General features: G+C 41.3%; 2 protein-coding genes across 5 annotated transcripts in view; both read left to right on the top strand.

The window, feature by feature from the left end:
• The window catches only part of LOC106816021 (non-POU domain-containing octamer-binding protein-like), a 32,239-nt gene extending 17,117 nt beyond the window's left edge, over positions 1 to 15,122 (top strand). The window contains exons 2-3 of one of the 4 annotated variants that reach the window (XM_014820586.1): positions 818 to 881; positions 11,820 to 15,122. In XM_014820586.1, coding sequence (XP_014676072.1) covers positions 11,850 to 13,835 — 1,986 coding nt within the window. In that variant the 5' untranslated portion in view covers positions 818 to 881; positions 11,820 to 11,849 and the 3' untranslated portion in view covers positions 13,836 to 15,122. Of the gene's footprint in view, positions 1 to 93; positions 180 to 817; positions 882 to 11,375; positions 11,465 to 11,819 lie in introns of those variants that run through there. The other 3 variants (XM_014820574.1, XM_014820579.1, XM_014820565.1) reach the window with 3 other exon arrangements.
• A 3,139-nt stretch (positions 15,123 to 18,261) lies between these two features.
• LOC106816003 (rho GTPase-activating protein 190-like) overlaps positions 18,262 to 22,527 on the top strand; it is a 71,905-nt gene continuing 67,639 nt past the window's right edge. The window contains exon 1 of the mRNA XM_014820553.1: positions 18,262 to 18,508. The gene's annotated coding sequence lies outside the window, so the exon portion shown is untranslated. The remainder of the gene's footprint in view (positions 18,509 to 22,527) is intronic.

The raw sequence follows: 22,527 nt of genomic DNA, 5'->3' as shown, positions 1-22,527 counted from the left end.
GTTGTGCCACTTTCAGTGCCAATATTGCTGCCCAGCTGCCCTCCATTTGAGTATCGCGCTTGATAGAGTTCAGATATTTTAACGAAGAAGTTCGTCGTACAATCGTCTCCTGCTGCAGATTATAGTCTTATACATTCTGCGAGCGTTTGAAAAGATATCTTGTGGTTCTTTGTGAATTGGTAAGTATATGTTAAAACTTCAAGACTGGGCTGAGGAATGATAGTATTATGTTACGGCTCTCTTGCAATGGCTTTGTTCGTTCGCGCTGCCTGAAAAGTGCCGGTGGTCATTTCGACATTTGACGTTACGGCAGGATGCAACGTCGTTTCTATTCATTAGATTTATGTTTTATAGTTACTAGAATCGTGACGTCATGCAGGCCGTATGATTAAAATATAAATAAAGCTTACGTCAGCAATCTCGAAATGTGAAAATGCAGGTCTCATCATGACGTCCTGTCGTCATTGGCTTGAGAAATCTTCAATATCTTGTACTTGTAGCTCAGGCCATCCTTAAAAAATTCTATGTTTGCTGTCCCCCGACCCATTATTTTTTTAGTGGGTAGTAGGTAGTAGGTAGCTAGGCCTTTTTTTGCGAGGCATAATAGTTATTTTAAGTCTGTCCTCATGTTTGCCACACAAATGACACATGCTTTGTAGTGACAGTGATTTTCCGTTTCAAAAAATTGCCTTTTCCGTTTGGGAAAATCATGAGTTCCGTTTCAAAGTAAAGAAATAATGGAAATTCCGTTTTGCCATAGAGATTGTACACACCAAAAATGCAAAATTCCGTTTACATATATTTGCATGGAAAAAAGGCATTTGGTCACTGACTGACAGTTGGGTTGGCACCGAAACACAGGGCTACCAAAAGACGTAATTGTAAGTCATTTTGCTCTGAAACTTGTCTCAAAGTAAACCATATCACTACCAATGCTATTGTCGACGTTTTTTTAATGATTTTATTGAAATTTCCATGTAATATGTTCAAATTGCGTTTTCTGCATTTTTCCGTTTCCAATGGCCGTTTCCGTGTTTTCCGTCCGTTTTCCGCGATCGCGGAAAATCACTGTCCCTAGCTTTGTGTTTCAGTCTTGTATGAAAAATGTAACAAAAACTTATTGAACCCAAAATGTCAAAAAAAAAATTGGGGGTCGCGGCTATTTTCGTGGGTTGGTCGGAGGACAGCAAACATATAATTTTTTAAGGATGGCCTCAACTCTATACGTTTTTTGTGTTAGGCCACCGGCGTTGGCATATCTGCGAAAAGTAATTTTCCCTGAGTGTATTATTCATCACGTATATATCTGTTTGTTTCTGTTAGTTGTTTTGCAAGAAGCTATATCTATTTCACAGGTAGTCACACCTTTTGGACGAGATGAATTTTAACAATGGATGATATGGCTAATTGGCCAAACTATCCTCGATCCAAACTTACTCCTAACTAACTTGATCTAACCCTAGCTATCAAGTGTTATCCGTGATATAAAGGTTATCAGGGTTAGAAATTACCTATTTTGCCAGACAGCAAGTACTTGCTGCCAACATTGAGAGCAGATAGCAAATGGAACCAGTTGTAGATAACAAAACTGCAGCTAGTTGCTATTAATTTTGAACCATGGTTGTGAATCTATGGATGGTGAGGTAATGTGGATAAGGTCTTAGTGTGGTACATCACTTGGTGAAGTGCTCCAATATTGTGGAATAATGAATTGTATAATATTACCCACACTTTTCCCCCAAGTGTTGCAACAAATACTTCCAGTACGGCAGTAGCTCTTATGTCTGACCAGGGTGTACTTTCCCACTAGACTGATGGCAAACGTTTGAACGACCTCACTCAAACAGGACTGACAAACAATTGTGTGTATAGCTGGAACGTTAATAACAAAAAGATGACAAGCTTGTGTCGGTAACTGAATGCAATTAGTCTTAATTCAGTAATGACTTATGAAGCTATCTTGCATGGTTAGTTTTGTGGTCAAGTCTCTATTTTTCATATACTTGGGGAATTTACAGTCACAGTATCAAAGTTATTTGGTCCTTCATAATTATATTTGCTAATTTATTTATATTTATATAATCATAATAATATCATAAAAATTTGCTGCCCGGCCATAATTTCGCTTGCCCTAGGCAATCGCGCAACTGTCTTGAGCATCTATAGCGCATTTATATTTATACAAAATGCACATATGCTTAGGAAAATCACCTGCTTCTGTAATATACTCATGTGAAATGTTACACACTATATGCTACAAAATGTCTTTCGGTTTAATATTCATTTAAAAATAATTCACATAAAGCTTTTAAAATGGAACTGTGAGCACATTAGATGGTGAGACGATTCATTGATGTATTGGAATACAAATTTTTATGATACAGTTGGCGATGGATAGTCATGATACACGCATAGATCTATGCTCCACTGAATAAAATCCATATTATATAATTTAGTGGCATACTTTCATATATAAAAATGAAACAACGCATTTTGCAATGCACTAGCAGTTGTTAAAACTAAATGGTGTGCGATACTGATTTGCAAGCGTTCACATGATTGACTGAATCCTAGGTTCCGTGTATTCTTGTGCCCAGCCAAACATTCCTCATTATCATGCAAATGCTAAGGCATGCTTACCAAAGGACTTTTACCTAACATCATTTCTCACATAAGTCTGGCTAATGTGGTTGGAGATTGAACAAATTGAATGGCGCAGAAACTTTTACTAGAAACGTCACTCCAACAGTCGCTAAGTGCTGTTTGGGTGTACTTTAGTCATCTTGTATAATTATAAATAATAAAAGCGTTAGAATACTAAATAAATCGAAAGCTGCCTAAAAGTTGTACAAAATTGTGATGAATTAACACGGCTTGATAGTTTCGCTAGTGTGTAGTGATGATATCGCAATGCGTATTGCGTCGTGAGAAGTGTCTTGTGATATGGATCATATTGTGAGCTACTCGTATCGTCCTACCCCTAAAACAAAACAATGTTGAAGTATATGTAGACAAATGTTTGTGTCTTGCAGTGTTCATTGCAGGTACGTATGGTACTAGCTCTAGTACTATAGCCCGCGTACAGTGACTGCCGCATGGCTATATAGAACATTTTGAACTAGATTTCGCAGCTGCACCAGCTCCCCAAAGTTCCCACAAAAAATCGCTCACAAAACGCAAAATGATCTGGCTTTTTAACACTTTCCACAACTTTACACTGTATTTATGCATTTATTCCTCACAAGTCTTAGCACTACTTGCAATTCCGTTTGAAATCCTGTTGTGTACACGCGTGGCGTCACCCGAAATGTAATAGCTGCTGCCATGTGTTTAGCTCATCTGACATAGTCAGATGCAGCTTGTAGAATCGCATGAGCGTGCAGCCGTCCGTCCGTGCGTCAACAGTTGGGCACAAATCTAAACGGCTCGACGTACGGTCACGATATTTGGGACGTGGGGGGTTAATCCGAAAACGAGTTGGGATGTTGAAGCTGGGGGTCAAAGGTCAAGAGGTGTAAAAGAAGGGAACATTCCCTCCTTAACTTAAGGTATAGGAAGGAAATGCAGAATTGCGGCACAAATCTAAACGGCTCGACCTAGGCTCGTGATAGTCGGTGTATCATGGTAGGAAAAGCCATCACTGTGCCGAAATTGGAGGTCAAAGGTCAATGGGGCACAGGTCAGATTTTAGACATTTTCTGAGGACATGGTCTGACGGAGCGATTGGAAACTTTTTTGTTTCAGCGGTGACCTAGCATTTTTAAGGCTTTATTGAAAAGATCATGAAATGTACTTTCTGCTGACATGTGAAGAGTAAGTGTTGGATAACCTTTTGACCCTCAAGAGGAGGGTTAAACATGGATTTGTTTAGGGCCTACTGTTAGAAAGAATTTGACTGCCGGGTTTGCTAGTAGAATCTATACATGCCTGGATGTATGAGGCTACAATGTCACAGTGAAATTTCAAAAGCTAAATTTGGTTGAAGAAGGTTTATGCTCCTTAAATCGTACCGTTTCAAGAATTATGCAAAACCAATTTTATTAGAGAGATTAATAGCACAGGTATTACATTAGTAGCAAATAAATAGCTAGATAATGTTTAGGAATTCATCAGTAACTGTTTATGCCTACAAAGAAGTAGTTGGTTTATCTCTGCACTCTTTCAAAAAATATGTTATACAAGAAGCCATTGTTGGTAAATTTTTAAAATATGCGAAATGAAAAAAGATAATTTTGCAGTTATATGTTAGATGGTTCTTCCCAGGCCTTTTTAAAACGCATGTCGGGTCCAACATGCCTTAATTGCTTAAAATCGACATGTCTGAATTTCCATTGTGGTTACTTGTAGCAATCCCAGCACAATCAGGCTTGATTTATACGTCTCCGAACTGAGCAATTTTTCCTGTGTATTGTGACTGCTTTTGACACGTGTAAATGACTCCATTTGGTATGACCCCCTCCCTGTCTCTTTTCCATCCACCCGTAAGTGACGTGCCATATGAAATTCCCGGGGGAAACACCAATATTGGAGAGTTGTATAGTGTGTTTGTATATATATATCTATGCTGTTTTTAAGGCACACAAATTTTTGTTTAAAATTTCAGCACCCTGCTTGGCGAAGTTCCAGCGACAATTTTATGATAGTATGGCAATGTTCTGCGAGTTTTATGGTGCATGCTTGTACATGTGTATAGCAAGATGGCACTATGCTAGAAAAATGCTATTCAAACTGCTTTTCCTACTACCTCTTGTATCACTCGGCGACCATGCGACGAAATGCGTAGCTTTTATAAAATTATAGAAATTTATTATTGGTTCTTTTTAAAGCTGAGCTTTAAGCGATTGTCTCACATAGCACCCAGCGAATGGTTCTAACCGGTATGGATATATGGCAATGTTATGGGGATCAAGTCTGTTTAGCTGCACTGATATTAAAAGAAGTTATCCAATCCAAAACACGGTTTGGCAATTTTCTATACAATTGCATATTTAAATATTTTCAGAGATGCAGTCAAGATACAATTATTACAGCCACCGTCTTGGATGTGATGCTGTATACGTGATAGTACTGACAGAGAAAGGCTATCTATAGAATCAGAATTCTTTGGAAATTGGAGGGAGAGGGAGGAACATAGTCACCGACTGGCCCACTTTTGTTGGGGGTATCATTGTTGGGTTCGGGTGTTTCAGTCCGTGACCTGAAGGTCAAAGTAATATTATGAAGTTTGTTGCCGTTTACGCCAGAACTTCTCATTGTACAGCTTCTTGTAGCAGCTTGAAGTCATTGTGAGCTGCTCTCAAAATTCATAACATATACCTGGAGCAGGGGTCGCAGGGGATTTTATTTTACAGCAGGTTCGATCCTGTAAATTTGTATTTTTTACAGGACCGGAGGACTTTTCGTCGGACCAAAAATATTAGAGTATGTGAAACATGTACCTTAAATATGTATTACTCAACTGAGTACATGATAATGTTGCCATATTTTAGTAGCTATATATATAGCTCAATTGAGTCCCTCTGAATTAGAGTAATTGTACACAAATGCATGTGAATAGCCAGGACACATTTTATTGGCAAAAATTGAGTCGTTTTGAGCAATGCATGGTAGAAAAACAATATGCCAGCCTCCATGTCATGGAATTTACCATTGCATACCTCCTAGACCTATATTTCCTATATTTTATAAGATCCTATAAAACATATTTCCTATTTTTCGATCCTATATTTTGAGTGGCTGGCAATTTTTTGGTAACTTGTTAAGGGGAGAGATCATCTATTATTGCCGACCGAGTCTCTTGTATAGACAGATATTGGACTTTCATTTCCAAGAACATTCATTGCAGCAGTCTTCTCTATAATATTTCCTTGACCCCTGAGACATAAGTGGGTAGTATGCTTATTTGTGTGATAATGCCTTGGCAGCCAATTTTGGATATTTGCTTGTGTATCCTGTCCACAGCATTTGTCATGCTTGTAGTTAGATTACAACTACAAGCAACTGATCCTTGGCATAAAAGATGATATTTGTAGGGTGGATGGCACTGTAGCTCATAAGAACATCTTCACCAGAACTTGCTGTAGTGCAATATCAAGGCACTCCACCTCTATCCGGTGGACCTGGATTAAACCAAGCATTCTGAGATGAGTTGTTCTCATGAAGTTGTACAGGTCATGTGCATATCTCTTTGAAAATGCAATATCCCGTTCCTGCATACTGCAAGTATTACTGAATTGTTTCAACTTCGAGACCTTCCAGGAGCCAAGGTTGTAGGGTGAATGTCTGCACAGCTTCTGCTCAATTACTCAAAATTCCTATATTTCTCCTATATTTCCTATATTTTTGTCCCATCAAGTGGCTAGGGGTATGCACTGTTAATATGATAGATATTACAACAGACATGGCCTTATTTAGTATTTCCTCCTGAATGTATTTGATAATGTGCCACTTTTTTAAATGTGAATATGTACTTGGTCTAATCTCTAAGCATGGTACTTTGTAAGTATGATACTGGTGCCCGACACACAGTTTGGTAAAACTGAGAATTTCATCGGACCTGTTTATAATTTACCGGCATTGTCCAGCTGTGGGATAGTATTGGCAAATTCTGACCTGGAATATACTGATTACAGGAACAAACACATTTCTCAAGCAGAGCACATGTATGTAGATTAGGACAAAAGGACTACTGTGATAGCAATACAATATACAGTGCATACATGTATCAAAGGTGACCATTCACATTTTGGCACCTGGTGGCGTATTAACTACGGAAATTAAATTTACGGGATGAAGCATGCCATTTTTAAGTAAACGAACCTCTCATTTTTTTAAACTACAGAATAGCGAACTTTTATCTTGTATCGCAGTAAAGTTGATATAATTCATGTGTTGCCTATGTGCGAATATACGTAACCTGGGTTGTCGTAATGCGGGATGGTACTCTACACTTCTAGTTTGGGAAGGAGTGGCAATGTTAAAACTTTTGTCACGCTGAGAGTATTATAATTATTACATTATTTTTCAGGTGTGATGTCTTTTATGATCTTTCCGTGATCGTGTGAAGAAAGATAGAAAATGTGGCACCTTGTGTTTGCACACTGGAAATGGCTATTATTGAATGGTGATCTACAGTCAAGTTAATGCCAATGTAACATGCGTAGCAGTCATGACTGCTTGGTGACAGTCTGCAAATGGGGATATTACTATCATTCCGGCGCTCATGATTTATTCAGCTTCAACACACTACAGTTATTGCATATCCACATGCAATATCACGTAATGCTATTATGTGTAGGTGGGCTTTAAAAGATTACTTTGTGCTACTACGCAGCCTTCCGAACAGGTAAAACATTCAAGTTCGAGTTGAATGCCGAGTTCATTTATTCGATATTGGTTTACTTTCCACAGATTAGACATCCATGGAAAATCACTTTTTAATCGGAATCTACACGTGCGTAAATTCACCTGAATTGGAACATGAAGTAGAAATGAAAAAGGCAACTTAGTTGTTACCACACAACTAGTGGACCACTGGTAGTGGCTACGTGAATTGCAATTGTGCCTTATTTATTATTTTTATTGTAAATCTTTTCCAGCGCAATGAAATTGGTTTGATCCTGACAATTCCATCTGTAGATGATTACAAGTTTTATATCACCAGAAGCACTGACTCTTAATTTCACAGAGCTGTACTACTCGCGGCTACCGTACAGTGAATTTGGGTTAATGTCATTCCATTCAAGTCAGATCTGTTTGATCAATGAATAATTTACCTCTATATATTGCATGCATATATGTGAAAAGAAGTACGGGTTACATTTCAGTCCTGCTGAAGAGTGTCTTTTGTGAAACCAGACCGATTCATTACTGATTGTTCTGCAGTAATCGAGGCAGTGGCAATCGTAGATCTATTTGTAGTCAACCTGGTGTCAGAAACACCACTGTGAGCTGAGCCAAGTACATGCTTTGATTGGTCTTAAGTCGCGACAACATGCGCATGGTTCGTGAAGGCATACTACTCCCCACACAGTTGTGATTGTTTGGTTGTGTTATCAGGTTCATGCTGTACTCAATGGCATGGGTACATTTTGTAGCTAAAGAACTCCATTGAAGCTGCATACAGGCGACGTCTGTGGTTTCCCAATAAGATTGTTGAAACCTGGTTGGCAATAAATTTGCGTAAATGATCGTAGTACATCATTATATATGAAGATATGAAGCATTCTTTATCAGTAGAAACTTAATTGAAAATGAAGGCTATTCAGTTTTTTTGGTATGATAGCATGCAGTGAAATCTCTTTGTAATCTTAACAATATTTGAGGTTTACTAAAGGATATTCAGAATTTAGATGAAAAGAAAGTTTCGTCGTACAAGCTTGTCTTTTTTAAAACAGTGTAAATTATATTGTCTAATGAATGACTAAACGGTATACATACATGTGCTCATTTGCTTAATGCTGCTGAAACCGACGATTCTCCAACACCTCAAACATTGAGTTGGTATATTCTATGTGAAGATGATTCGATGAGAACTGATATTTTTCCTTTTGCTTAGTGTTCGTTAATGCTGTAAGCCTGTAATGCTTCAAAAAAATCTGAAAACAGTTAACCTACCTTTTAACCTGTCTTGGGTGTGCCTGACTAACATACCGGATTTTTTTGCATACAAATAACACTGTACATTGTCCAATGTATCTGTTTGTGTGTCCATGTGAGATAAGGTCTTCTATTTGTAGCGTTTGTTCGATTTTGCTACATCTTCTCCCCCATCCTTTCTATCACCATTTTTAGCTCATCTGACATAGTCAGATGCAGCTTGTAGAATCGCTTGATCGTCCGTCCGATCGTCCGTTCCGTGGGCGTGCGCGTCGAACAGTCTGGGCACAAATCTAACCCTCGACGTACGGGTCACATATTCGGCAATTTGGGGGAACGTCAAAACGAGTTTGGGTGTCAAAGCCTGGGGTCAAAGGTCAAAGGTCAATGAGGTGTAAAAGAAGAGGGAACATCAACTGCCTTTAACTTAAGGTTATAGGGAGGATAATGCAGGAATTGCGGCACAAATCTAAACGGCTCGACCTAGGCTCGTGATAAGTCGGTGTTATCAGGATCATGGTAAGGAAAGGCATCCACTGTGCCGAAATGGGGAGCGTCACAGGTCAAAGGTCAATCGGGCGCACAGGGCAGATTTTAGATGCATTTTCTGAGAACATGGTTCCTGACGGAGCGATTGGAAAAACTTTATTTGTTTCAGCGTGTGACCTAGCAGTTTTTATGCGCTTTTATTGAAGGCGACCATGAATTCCCGTCTGCTGACATGCGAAGAGTAGAAGTGTCGATAACCTTTTGACCCTTCAAGAGAGGGTTAAACATGGATTTTGTTGACTGTTAACAAAGGAGTGAACTGCTTTTTGCTATTAGAGCCCCTTCCCCCACCCTCCCCTTTCCCCTCCCCCCCTCGCCCTACCATCCCGCTCCCGCCATCACCCTCCCCCACCCCTCCCCCACCCCTCCCCACTCCCTCCCCTCCCCCTACCTCAAGAGGAGGGTTAAACATGGATTTGTTGACTGTCTGTTAGAAAGAATTTGACTGCCGGGTTTGCTAGTAGAATCTATACATGCCTGGATGTATGAGGCTACAATTGTACAGTGAAATTTCAAAAGCTAAATTTGGTTAAAGAAGGTGTATATTCCTTAAATCGTATAATTTCTATGTCATTCTGTACTGTCAGTTGGTTACATGTCACGTATGCCACTGCCAGTGGCTGTGCATGTGTTGGGGCAGTTTTTGCCTGCATTAATTGGTTACAGGTGGCAGCTCTCTATTGCAAATTTGCCAGCCTGTGGCTTGCGTAGGTAAATGGATGAGTGCTTACCTAGATTCTGTCTTGCAAATAGTGTTGCTACTACGAATTGATGGGAGCTTCCACTCTTTAATCTGAAGATCACTTAACCATCTCGTGGCAACTTTCATAACGATCCCAACGAACATTTCTTTTGAGAAGGTTCCTGATACCATCCCTGTGCATTCCACTGTTTCGGCGTGTATGTGAACACATTTGGGACTAACAGGGTTTACTAGAATCCCACCACTCCACCACAGAGTCACCGCAGTAGACGTTAGATGAGCGCTGTCGCTATGCGGCACTTGTACTGTCTCCTCGTACTCCCCATTTATCTCTTTCTCCTCTCCATAGTCCTTTACTTGGTTTTTGTATGGTCTTGGTAGATGACTTAGTCTATCCTTCCTTTACAATGAATAAAAAAAAACTTTCCAGCAAAAATTTAAACACCGGGAGTGTTTAGGTTTATGCGTGCTAATTAAATGCAGTAAAAGCTGTTGCTCCGTTTCAGTGTGCTTGGAGATAAATTCTTGCGAATCATGCCACCAGTTGAATGGTGGTATTCTACTGGATTAGCTCTATCATACTGGGTATGGTTTATAGAAACTGATACATTAGTATTTAGTAATCGATCTTACGAGTTGACTAGTGTGAACCAAGTAGATATTGAGAGTTCCGAATGCACTAAAGATGTGGCTTTAATTAAACCCTCTACAGTCAGGACTTGTTGTGTCTGTCCACAGTGGCACTTATTACGTTTAGAAGACTAAGCAGTGCTTTTTTAGTTGACGGACAAATTGCTGATCTGCTGATCAGCATATTCTTTGCCTGAGCTGAATACCAATTTTGCGCATACTGCATAGTATGTTTATCAGAACGTTCTTTTGAAAGAATGTCTTCTGAATGTGTGGATGCTGTTACACTGAATTTGCAACTAATATTGACTCACGTCTTTTTGAGGTTTTAAATACTCTGCATTTAGTGCAAGTATTGGTGCATTTACAGCAAATAAAACGTCAAGACAATCACTGGGCTTTCATACAGAGCTGAGATGGAATGGTGTATTGGTGGTGACGAAAGGTGGTGTTCTGCTGTTCAAGCTTTATTTTCATCCAAAATTAAGCAGAAAACCCCTGTGTTGTGATAATCTATGATTGGCACCTGTGCTGTCAGTTGGTGAAAGTTTGACTTGGCACGTCGTACTGGGTCAATAGCATGGTTGAAAATTTAGTAGAATAAGTAGGTAGAATATGTATTCACAGTTAAGCTAGGGTTCATTAAAAATCAGCCTTGGCTGGCTTGCACAGTCAGGTCTTAATAACTTCTTAACTTAATATAATCTTGCATGATGCTTGCGTTTGGGCAGCAGCAACAGCTGATAGGCTGATGTGCTTAATAGGCTCTCTGTAGAGGCGGTAACTGGTTACAGCACTACCAGTACATCAGCTTTGACAGCAGGTGCGGCATTGTTTTGACAGTGACTTTGTTGAGGATTTCTGGATAGTTTGGGTGGTCGTTAAACACTTGGCTGGGCAGGACTGTTGTGCCCATATTTATTTGGCTGTACAGGTTGTGCAGTACATCTGAAAGGTTTGAACCTCTAGGCATGCAATATTGTGGTAAGTTGTATGAAATGGTCGCAAAATATTGACTTTGTATGGAATGACATTGCCTAATTCACCCTTCATGTCGTGTAGGTTGGACATAATTGTGCCTATGCATAGGTACAGGTATATGTTCTCATACACGGCAGTTAGTGCGTCATGATATTCTGCTACACGAAAGTCTGTGAACTAATACTATTAGTCCCTATACTTGTTTTTCAGACAGGCAACTTTGCACGCTATAGGAACACGACCGCCATTGTAAAACATCTGTATTCAATACCAAATTATATCCAACTACTTCCATGGGACTTCTGTTAGGGTTCTGAGCTCCCAGCCCCTTACCTCGCAGTTTATTTGTTACCAACAGGTTACTGTAGTTCCAACAAATCAACGTAAAATGGCAAGTGTAAAGCCTGAGCAAACGCCACCTCCAAAACTCGACCCGAAAGCCGTCTCTACGCCAAAACCTGGGCCAACTCCAGATAAGCCCAACGTGAACGTAAAGCCTACTAATGGAGAGCGAGACAACCAACCACCTTTCACCGTCAAGCCTGAAGGAGCACGTGGTGGACGCGGTGGTGGTGGTGGTGGTGTTGACCGTGGTGGTGTTGGAGGTGGTGGTGGTGGCGGTGGCAGCTTCAGAGGCAACAGAGGCCGCATGGATCGCGGCGGACGTAGCGGGTTTGATAACCGACGAGGAGGGTACGACCACCGTGGAGGTCGAGGCGGCGGCGGGGGGTTAGACCGTAGTGGTGGGGGCCCTGCCAGTGGTGGGGGCCCTGCCAGTGGTGGAGGCGGCGGCGGCAGTGGCGGCGGCAGCAGTGGTGGCGGCGGCAGTGGTGGCGGTGGTGGCGGCGGCAGCGGTGGCGGCGGCAGTGGTGGTGGCGGCATCACAAGCATCGGCGGTGGCATCGGTGGAAGAGGCTATGGTCGCGCTGGCCGTGGTGGTCGAGGAGGATTCCATGGTCGCAACCAGATGCAGATGAACAACGAAGCTGCAAAGCTGGAGGCTGAGCGCGCCGCGGCCCAGGAGGAAGACAAGCCGAAAGAGGTGAAGAAATTCACCGGTCGCTGTCGTCTCTTCGTCGGAAATTTCACTAACGATTTCGACGAAGGTGAAATGAACAAGCTGTTCAAGGATCACGGAGAGGTTTCGGAGGCATACTGCAATCGTGAGAAAGGCTTCGGTTTCATTCGACTGGACACCAGGGCCCATGCTGAGGCAGCCAAAGCTGCACTGGATGGCATAACAAGGAAAGGCCGAATGCTGCGTGTGCGCTTTGCAGCCCACACAGCTGCTATTAAAGTGAAGAATCTTCTCCCGTCCGTCTCGAACGAGTTGCTCGACGAAGCGTTTTCACGATTCGGACGTATCGAGAGGGCAATCGTGATTCCTGATGAGAGAGGCCGGCCAACTGGTGAGGGTATAGTCGAGTTTGAGAGGAAGGTATCAGCCCAGAATGCTATGTCCAGAGTGAACGAGTCTGTGTTCCTTCTGACTGCCTCACCTAGACCTATCATTGTCCATCCCCTTGAGCAAAGAGATGAGGAGGATGGTCTGTCTGAAAAGGCCATCATGAAAAACGCCATGTTTCATCGCGAACGCGAGGCCAAGCCAAGATTCGCCGCTCCTGGATCGTTTGAGCTGGAGTTTGGCAACAGGTGGAAGCAGCTGTACGAGCTCGAGAAGACGCAGAGAGACCAGTTGGAGAAGAACATCAGAGAGGCGAGAGAGAAGCTGGAGATGGAGATGGACCAGTCATGGCACGACCACCAGACGATGCTGATGAGGCAGGACCTGATGCGGCGGCAGGAGGAGCTGACGAGGATGGAGGAGGCGCGCGCTCAGGAGCAGGTGCGCAGACGTGAGATGGAGATGCGGAGACAGGAGGAGGACCGGCTTCGCGAGGAGGAGCGTACCCGCAACGAGCTCCTCATCCGGCAGCGGCAGGAGGAGATCATCCGCCGCCGTACTAACACCAACGTCGGAACCGGCCAGATGTCAACTGAGGGAGGACTGGGCGGCAGTGGGTATGGAGGCGCAAACTTCAGCAGCAGCGGTGGCACCGCGATGGGCGGCAACCAAGACATGGGAAACAGCGGTAATATGGGAAACAGCGGTAATATGGGCAACCGCGAACCGGGATTCGAAAATCAGATGAGTGGGTCTACTGCCGGAACCGGAAACATGATGGCGGGTGCAATGGGCGATATTGCCAATGCTGGGAACATGGTCAGGGACATGGGTCCTCGTGGTGGAATGGGGAACAGAAGAGGGGACATGGGTTTGCTTAGGGAGCCACCGCCGCTTCCCCGCCTGGGTGATCGCCGTGGCCGCGAGGACTTCGCTGGTGTTGGTGATACAAAGCGTCGTAGATACTGAGAGCTGTAATCGAGCACGTGAGCGAGCGCATACCGGTATTGTGTGGAATTATGATGGCTGCATTCTTTCTGGGAACATACAAACAATGCAGGCTATTCAACATATTGAAGCAGGGCGGTTTTGATTTTAATTTTAACAAAAAAAACTAAAGGTTATGAATATAATAATTTGTGTTTGCTATAAATATGAGATTGCAAACTGAGTTGGACAATTGCTGTTTGCCGTTAATTTGCAGTTGTGCACGTAAGGTGTTCATGTACAAGAATTGCATTCGAGGGAATTTCCGGACAAATTTTGCCAAGCCTTCATTGTAAATGTAAATATATACCTTATGATTGACCATGACTACGCTATCCTGTGCAAGTTTGTGTACATTTGTTACAGCAAGTACTATCACTGATGACCGTTTTAGTTTATTAAATGCATGAAATAGGCAACTTGCCCCTCAAATATTAACAAATAAATGTCTGTAAAATGAAAGTTTATCGAGAATTTCCGATTGAGCTATGTAGTTATTGTGATTGCTATTCTCGTATGTACATCTTTCGTGCACTGAGACAACAGTAGGAATAGCTATGCGCGTCTATGTGTATTTAAGGGAAGAGTTGTTTCAAGATGTTTTATTATAATATTATCAGTATAGTAACTGCATCATGTTGTACACTGAGAGTCCAGCAGTTTTAAATGGTTATAACAGAGACTTGAGTTATTGCGTATGTGTTTAGTGTTGTGCGTGTGTGAGTGTAACTGTAAACCTTGCTTGGTTTGCCTACTATTGAAGCACAGACGTGCTCGGATATTAATCATTTTGAAGTAACTATGTGTCATGTGTTGTGGGAATTTTATGTCAGTAAATGTGTTACGATCTCACTTGAGTTAACTACTCATGCAACTGCATTTGAGATGTGTAGTCCAGCAGATAAGTGAAACAATCTTGGAGTGTGAAGGAGTTCGGATGATGATTTTAGAAGTACAGCGCACATGTATTATATGTCATGAAGTTTTGATTTCTGATGATTCACTACGTGTGCCCCGGCACCCATGGACCATATTGTAGCTAGGATTTATATGTAAAGGCCCTGATGTGGATAATTACATCGTCATTCTCATATTATATCTATTGTAGTATAGGCCCTATAGGCTTTGTTTTTGTCAATAATGTACGTCTCAGAGATGATCATCAAAAACGTAGTTTTGAAACATGTATTGAAGTTTCCGTAGAATGGTGTTCTTTGTCAGCAGCGTTCCGTTGTAATAAAATTATCTTGTATTTGTTTCTCACTTTAAGATGTGATATTGAATGCTTTGTCTGTTGCATAATGGTTTTCGTAGAGAAACAGTTCAGAGACTTGGTGATAATATTTGGACGTGCCTGCAGTTATGTGTTTGAATAGCAGTGTCTGCTGGTCATGCCCTACTGGAGTACTGGAGTACTCGGCAGAGACATTTTATAGATTGCACAGTTGCTTACACAGTTGCACAGTTATGTAATATGTACTAGAAATTGGCTGCATAGCCGATGGAGACCACCTCAAAAAGACTAGACGATTGGAAACCAAGGCATGTACAGATTATGCTTGTGAACATATATATATATACACGTGTGAGCGTGAGTGCAAGTGTGCTTGCCTGAGTGATTATTGCAAGAAATGTAAATAAGAGCGCAACTTTACTATATATGAAAACTAGTGGCCCAGCTTCTGAGAGGGTCGCACGATCAATGCTAGCACTGCATATATGAGAGGGTTATCCCATTCTCTAAAGATGTGCAGCAGTGTGGACACGCTGTGAGGAATGCAGTGTACTGACTAAAATGGGATTAGTCTGTATACATATTTTATGGCGTTGGTCCCCACAGAATAGTTTAGAGTGTCAGCGATAGTTTATCGATTGACATCACTCGACCTGGAAGGTAATTTCGCGGTAAAGTAACATGAATGTAGGGTCATCAGTAGATCGTGATAACCTGAGTTTTCATGTTATGCTACAGCAGAGTTTGATTATCTGCATGATTCTTCCGCAGACACAGTCTTGCAATATCTTGTGTTTCATACGCAGCCCACTGAAATGCGTGGATCTGGTGGCTCTGCAAACCGCTTAATGGATTACTAAAAGGCAATCGTGATTGATTCCAAAGTAATTATGTAAACCTTAAACTTATCTATAAATCGAAGCAAGAAGATAGTGTGAAAGAAGTGGAAACCCTTGGTTGTTCACTTGTTTGCAGCATTCTGTGTTACTTGGAAGTATCACAACATTGGTACCAAGGAATTACCACATCTGATATGATCTGTACAACTGGATGACGCAGGTTAGAACTTTGTAACAAACAAGTGCAAAAAATAAGAAGAAACATTGATTTCCACAATATTCAAAATTCTGTGCATGGGAAATATGGATACTATCAGGAGTTAATAATGACAAAGGAGTAAGACACCGATTTGGTACTGATTTCACTACATTTTTGTCGTACGAGTTTGATGTGAATAAAAATACAAATGTATACAAACATGAGCTTCTTTTGTTCACTGGTCCTTATTCTATCTTCCGGTAGTATTACAAACCGCGTAGCTTCCTTCGTTTTGACATAAATCGTACTTTTGCACGACATGGTTTTCACGTTCTTGACCGTCCTCGTGCGAGGCCAAGCGGGAAATTTGCACACACAGCAACTAGAATGAGGCACGGCAGGGATCGCCTCAAGCAGCGCCAGCGGCAACTGTACGCAGGCTTTAGTTACTAGAGCTAACGGTTGCTATGCAAAACACGGGCGAAAAGCTACAATCGGCTGGAGCGTCAATTTACTCGCTAAGATTCATACACATCATTCCTCCGCAGGTGAAGTAGTTCAGATATTTTACCAGCGCAGCGTATATAAAAAAAACTGCGGGATTCAACCATAAAAACAAGGCATTCTAACTATAGTTTCAATGTAAAATTGTTTTAATTTTTAAACCCAGCATGGGTGCAACGTAACTTAATTTCTAAGCGCATTTTCTGCACTCGGCTAGACTACCGCCTAAAAACCCTGCCGCGCCTCATTCCAGTTGCTGTGTGTGCGAATTTACCACTTGGCCTAGCCAGAGGACGCTCAAAAACGTGAAAACCATGTGCAAAAGTACGATTTATGTCAAAACGAAGGAAGCTACGCGGTTTGTAATACTACCGGAAGATAGAATAAGGACCAGTGAACAAAAGAAGCTCATGTTTGTATACATTTGTATTTTTATTCACATCGAACTCGTATGACAAAAATGTAGTGAAATCAGTACCAAATCGGTGTCTTACTCCTTTGTCATTATTAACTCATGATACTATGAAGAAATAGATCACAAGTGAGATCTCATTGTATTTCAACAGCATCTGTTGCATGATAGCTACCTAAATCACGCAAACAGCCATTTACTGGCTTGTGAATGGTTCATGCTTCGAATATATTGATACAGTATATTAATAACAGGGTGGTCTTAAAACGAACTATGGAGTAATGGAAGGATGTATGGCATTTGTAACTATTTAAAGCCAGTATTTCGAAATAATTTCTCATAAACGCATAATTTGGGAAAAATATAGCGAAATATAGTCTCACCTCATAGCGGATATATTACCGATTACACCAACTTGAAAAACACTAGGAATTTATTCTGTTATAGCATAGAAAATTGGGATTGAACACGCCGTAACACCATAGCATGTTTGATTACAGCGACAATTAATTTGCAAATATAAATTTATAATAATTCTGTGGATTTCTCATACATACTGAAACTCGTCGATAAGCACACTAGGAAGACACGAGCGAACTATTTAACAGACAAATGGACTATGCCTAGACGTCACTAGTGCACATTCGGACCTCTGTACTGGGGTAATTAAAGAACTTTTCGAAGCTTCTAATCTGCCTCCTCTCTTTAGTGGCTAAACTAGATTTAGAATTTCGATCTTTCCAGCATTGACCACTAATTTCTTGGAGATGTTGGCAGTGCTCTATATTTTTGGCATGGATCTCCAGTCTCCATGATGATGTATCATCATCAGCAAGTATTAATAACAAGTTATGTTATAAACAGTGGTTAAATCCTTGATACGCGCAATGAATGCGATGGCACATTGATTTATCATCAGCAAGGATTAATAACAAGTTATTTTATAAACAGTGGTTAAATCCTTGAGACGCGCAGTGAATGGGATGGCACATTGATGTATCATCAGCAAGGATTATTAACAAGTGAATGGGATCCACCCTGAAGAACTTTCAAGAACACGTTAACGAATCGCTTGAGTTGACTTTTCCTACGACACTTTTTATTATATGCTGCAGAATATATGAGGCTTGAGTATAGTGTACCGCCAGTGACTGTAATTCAAGAGTTAGTTACTCGTCGGCACCAAAAAGTGGCTTGGAGGTTAAGAAGCAGTATGGCGTAACAAATTGAATGCAACAGGTTGTTGTGGACTTGAAGAGCTGTGCTATAATGTTTTTGGGGGCAGGTGTCCATGGCTATTTTTCGTGGATCTTACAAGAAGCTGGTGGCTGGAACCAAAGATTCAAGGATTTAAATGGACATTCTCGGTGGGAACGAAATGGAGTATAAGGCAGTCAGAAGAGTTGGTGTCTTTAACCATCATGATGTACACTACAGCATTGGGCTGTTCGTTTACAGGCACTTCTGGTGAGTGCAGCATATAAGACTGTTACAATAAACTGTTAAGTACGTGTAGTGAAACAAAATCTCCATTTACAACAAGATCAACAAAGTATTGCGCGAAATCTATCGGACTCGAACGTAAGCCATCTTACATTTCACTGTCATTCCATCCAGCCTGGACTGGCTCCAGTCTAAAGGATTCTAGCTGCGTGGACTGAAGTTGGTTTCATGGAGATAAGTATTAATTTGAGCATATGTAGCGAGCAATGTTGCGCCGGAAATTCTACCCCATTGTAAGCTAATTATAACACAGCTGTAGGAGTAGTTATACGTAGAAATAGGCGCTAAAGTACCTTGGCCAGCGGCACGACACCGGATGCGGTGTCGCCAAAGGCTGGCTGCATAACCAACCTAGAAGTTGTAATAACAGCGGAATTAGTTGTAGCAAAAAGGCTTTTACGGGACCAATCACCTATTGGTATAATTGGCGACATGTTTGCCACCCTCCGTGTCGCCGAGACAAAGGAGGCGGAAAACACGTGCACAAGGATATAACAGGGCTCGCATACCCATGCCGGGGCAGAGAATTCGAGGCACCGCACGATCCGTCCTGAGCCTATGTGAGCGGCTCTGCATTTGCTGCTATTTGAATGGAGTTGGAATAAAGATCCTTCGTGTTCCCGTACCGCCAGACTTTGTTTTTGGTATCTTCTCTCTCATCTCTTCTCATCTCTCCCTTTTCCGCCCGTCTCACATCACGCCCGTCCTTTCTACCAGCCTCCGTCCTCTCCACCTTCTCCATTGTGTAACGTTGCGCCAGTCGTTACATTTTGGTGCCGTGACCAGGATTTGAACCGGGGTTATTGCGGAAACCCATGGATGCGACTATTGCTATTATCTGTAAGTTGCTCTAGCCGGATGACTGCAGCCTTGAGGAAAATGTCACCTTGCGGATAAAATGATTACAATATTAACGTTGTCATCAGGGCCCAAGCCTGTTGGGGGGTGGGGCAAGGGGGGCAGCTGCCCCCCTAGATTTTGGAGCAAAATTTAAAAAAGCTGAGCTAATAATTGCAAATAATTCTAACGTGATTTTTTTGGTCACTTATCCGTGAAAGCCTTGTCTCAGACCCACCCCTACCACACTAGTCTATGGACGTCGATGAAGAACTGCACCTGTCGCTCATCATTACACAGTTGAGTCATGAAATTTCCTCCCCCCACAAGTATGCCTGTTGTCATCCCCCCTCCCCCTTTTTAGCAACATCTATTCTGAAGAAGAAATGTGATACGTAAAGGAAGGTAAGTATAAGGTTAGTAAAATTTACATAATTCATTGTAAAATTATATATGATTTATCATTTAAAAACGAGTACGAGTTAAATTCTGAGAAAGAGCTTGCAATATATAGGTATTCTGTTGTATTAGTCATATACTGGTAAGTAATATAAAAAGTGTTCTATTAAAAGGTGTACTGCAATAGTAAATTTTTTAAATGTGGCATTTTGCAAGCAGCAAATATAATGTTTTTTTGCTGAATCTTTTTAGTTATTGAAATTTATATATGTTTTTCTCCCTTAAGTATGTGAATGTCCTACTATACATGGCACTCATAAATAACGTGATTTGTGGATTTCCTTAAGCTTGAATTGCCACAGGTAATAACGTCAACAATTCCGAGCCACATAAGCACATAGCTCAGATGTTCCCTAAGGTTTCTCAAGATAATGTAATATTTTAAAAATCTATATCATTTTCAGTTAAACTTTTTGTTATAGATGGAACTTCAATATTCAGATCTGCTGCGCTCCCTAATTAACGTGAAGGTTGATAAAAAAAGATCATATAACCTTCATGTATATGTGCTTCAGCCATTTCATTCTGCTTGAATCATTTGGCTAGTTCGTCTACATGTAAATCAACATTTTTACTTGAATGCTGTTTGCTTGGCCAAGAAGCATTTGTTTCCAGTCATACCATCACAAAGACACATTTCATCGAATATACCACAAAATTAACATGGTCCATATAATTGCAAACACTAAACTGTATGATTTTAACACTAAATTTATAATGCTCTTATTTTAAAAGTGAACACCAGTAAAGACACTTTAAACTTTGTGAAATTTAAACATGTTTATTAAATACGTAGGGAATAAATCCCCTTTCTCATAATCACATGATCACTGCTACATTATACTGTGGAGTAAAACTGAAAAGTATAGGGTTAAATGGTTAATTAACCTAAGTGGTTTTATTTAAAATTTCTTGCAGCTGAATTCTTATTACCTTTCAGTCAAAATTTCTGGCAGTTGTATTCTAGGGACAGTGATTTTCCGCGATTGCGGAAAACGGACGGAAAACACGCAAACGACCATTGGAAACGGAAAAGATGTTTTCAAACGGAAAAACGCGGAAAACGTAATTTGAACATATTACAACATGGAAATTTCAATAAAATCACGCAAAAACCCATCGACAATATCATTGGTAATGATATGGTTTACATTCAGACAAGTTTCAGAGTGAAATGACTTACAATTACGACTTGCGGTAGCCCTGTGTTTCGGTGCCAACCCAACTGTCAGGTTGTACCAAAAACTTTTTTTTCATGCAAATATATGTAAACGGAATTTTGCATTTTTGGTGTGTACAATCTCTATGGCAAAACGGAATTTTCATTTTTTCTTTATTTTGAAATGGAATTCATGATTTCCCCAAACGGAAAAGGCAATTTTTTGAAACGGAAAATCATTGTCCCTAGTATTCCCTAAACGGGACATGATAGTTCTGGTAGCTAGGCTGCCTGTAGATACAATAATGTAACCCAACACAAGACATCGCTACTCTTGCGTTGGGTGACATTATTGTATCTAGGTCACTTGGCATGGCTAAATGCTAGCTTCTTCAGTGCGTGAGAAGCTGTCGTGTAAATAAATAAATTTTGGACTTACATTATTATTTACATCAGTGTTTCTGAAGCCTTGCTAGTTGGCTTTTGTTTTTTTCATTATGCTTACTCCCGATTAATCTTCACATCAATGAACCAGCTGTTTGTGATTGCCTAATTTCCATGAAACCGCGACTGGCGTCCGTCTACTGATTGCACAAGGATATCCAGGTCTGCGATCGTCCAACATGGAACGTGGAAATGGAGTCGTGCTGCTATTTACATGTGCCTTGAGTTATGTATTGACGTGGGTCATGTCGTTGTAAACAGTTGCAGAGTGGGCCCAAAGACACGGTGGGCGAAATAAAACAAATATGAGACAGCATCAACAGTAATGTGGCTACTCGGCTCGCGTCATGTAGGCACAATAAACAAGCAAAGTAAGCGGCTGTAAGTCATAACTTTCACTCTGCCGCTTTATTTTGCCAGTACTCTGCGCAGAACACGCTAGCGTGTACATCAGAAGATACATGTAGCCTCTATGTAGGTATTCGCGAAGTTCTGTACTTGGCCACCAGTAAATAAGAGCTAACTGCTCTGAACAGGCCAAGTTTGAGTATATAAATTTCGATTACATATTACCTGGTAATAGTTTATACCCCAGTCACACCAGGGCCCCGATCTCACTACGCTCGTACTACGCTCTAAGAGCGTGGTGGAAACGTGTAGAACGCAGTGTGGACGTATATGGACGTACTGCGATCGTGATCGAGCGCGGTGCAGTCAGCATGAGCGTGGCCAAACTTTGAACATGTTCAAAATAATCGTGGTGCGCGCGTGGCGGAAATACAGCGCAGTGCGGGCGTATTAGAGACGTGGAAGGCGTAGTACCCACGTAACTCGAGCATAGTACGAACTTAATGGTCGTATCGCAAGCGTGTCGGGTGCGTGAAAATTTTCGCCCTGTTCTCAGCACGATGTCAATACGTTTTCATACGTTTTAATTTGGGGTGCTACCCTGGCCAGCCCACCAGTTCAGTGTCCACTATGGATAAGGCAACACTACTCCATGCCATGTTTCTCGTAGAAGAACTCGAACTACTTGATTGCCAAGGCATCATGCTGAGGAGGACGAGGAGGAAAAATAGAAGAC

The sequence above is a fragment of the Priapulus caudatus genome, unplaced genomic scaffold (assembly GCF_000485595.1).
Source record: "Priapulus caudatus unplaced genomic scaffold, Priapulus_caudatus-5.0.1 Scaffold30, whole genome shotgun sequence".
In the NCBI taxonomy this organism is placed as follows: Eukaryota; Metazoa; Priapulida; class Priapulimorpha; order Priapulimorphida; family Priapulidae; genus Priapulus; species Priapulus caudatus.
Note: the sequence above shows the minus strand (reverse complement) of the source record. Positions and strands in the feature narration are given on the sequence as shown.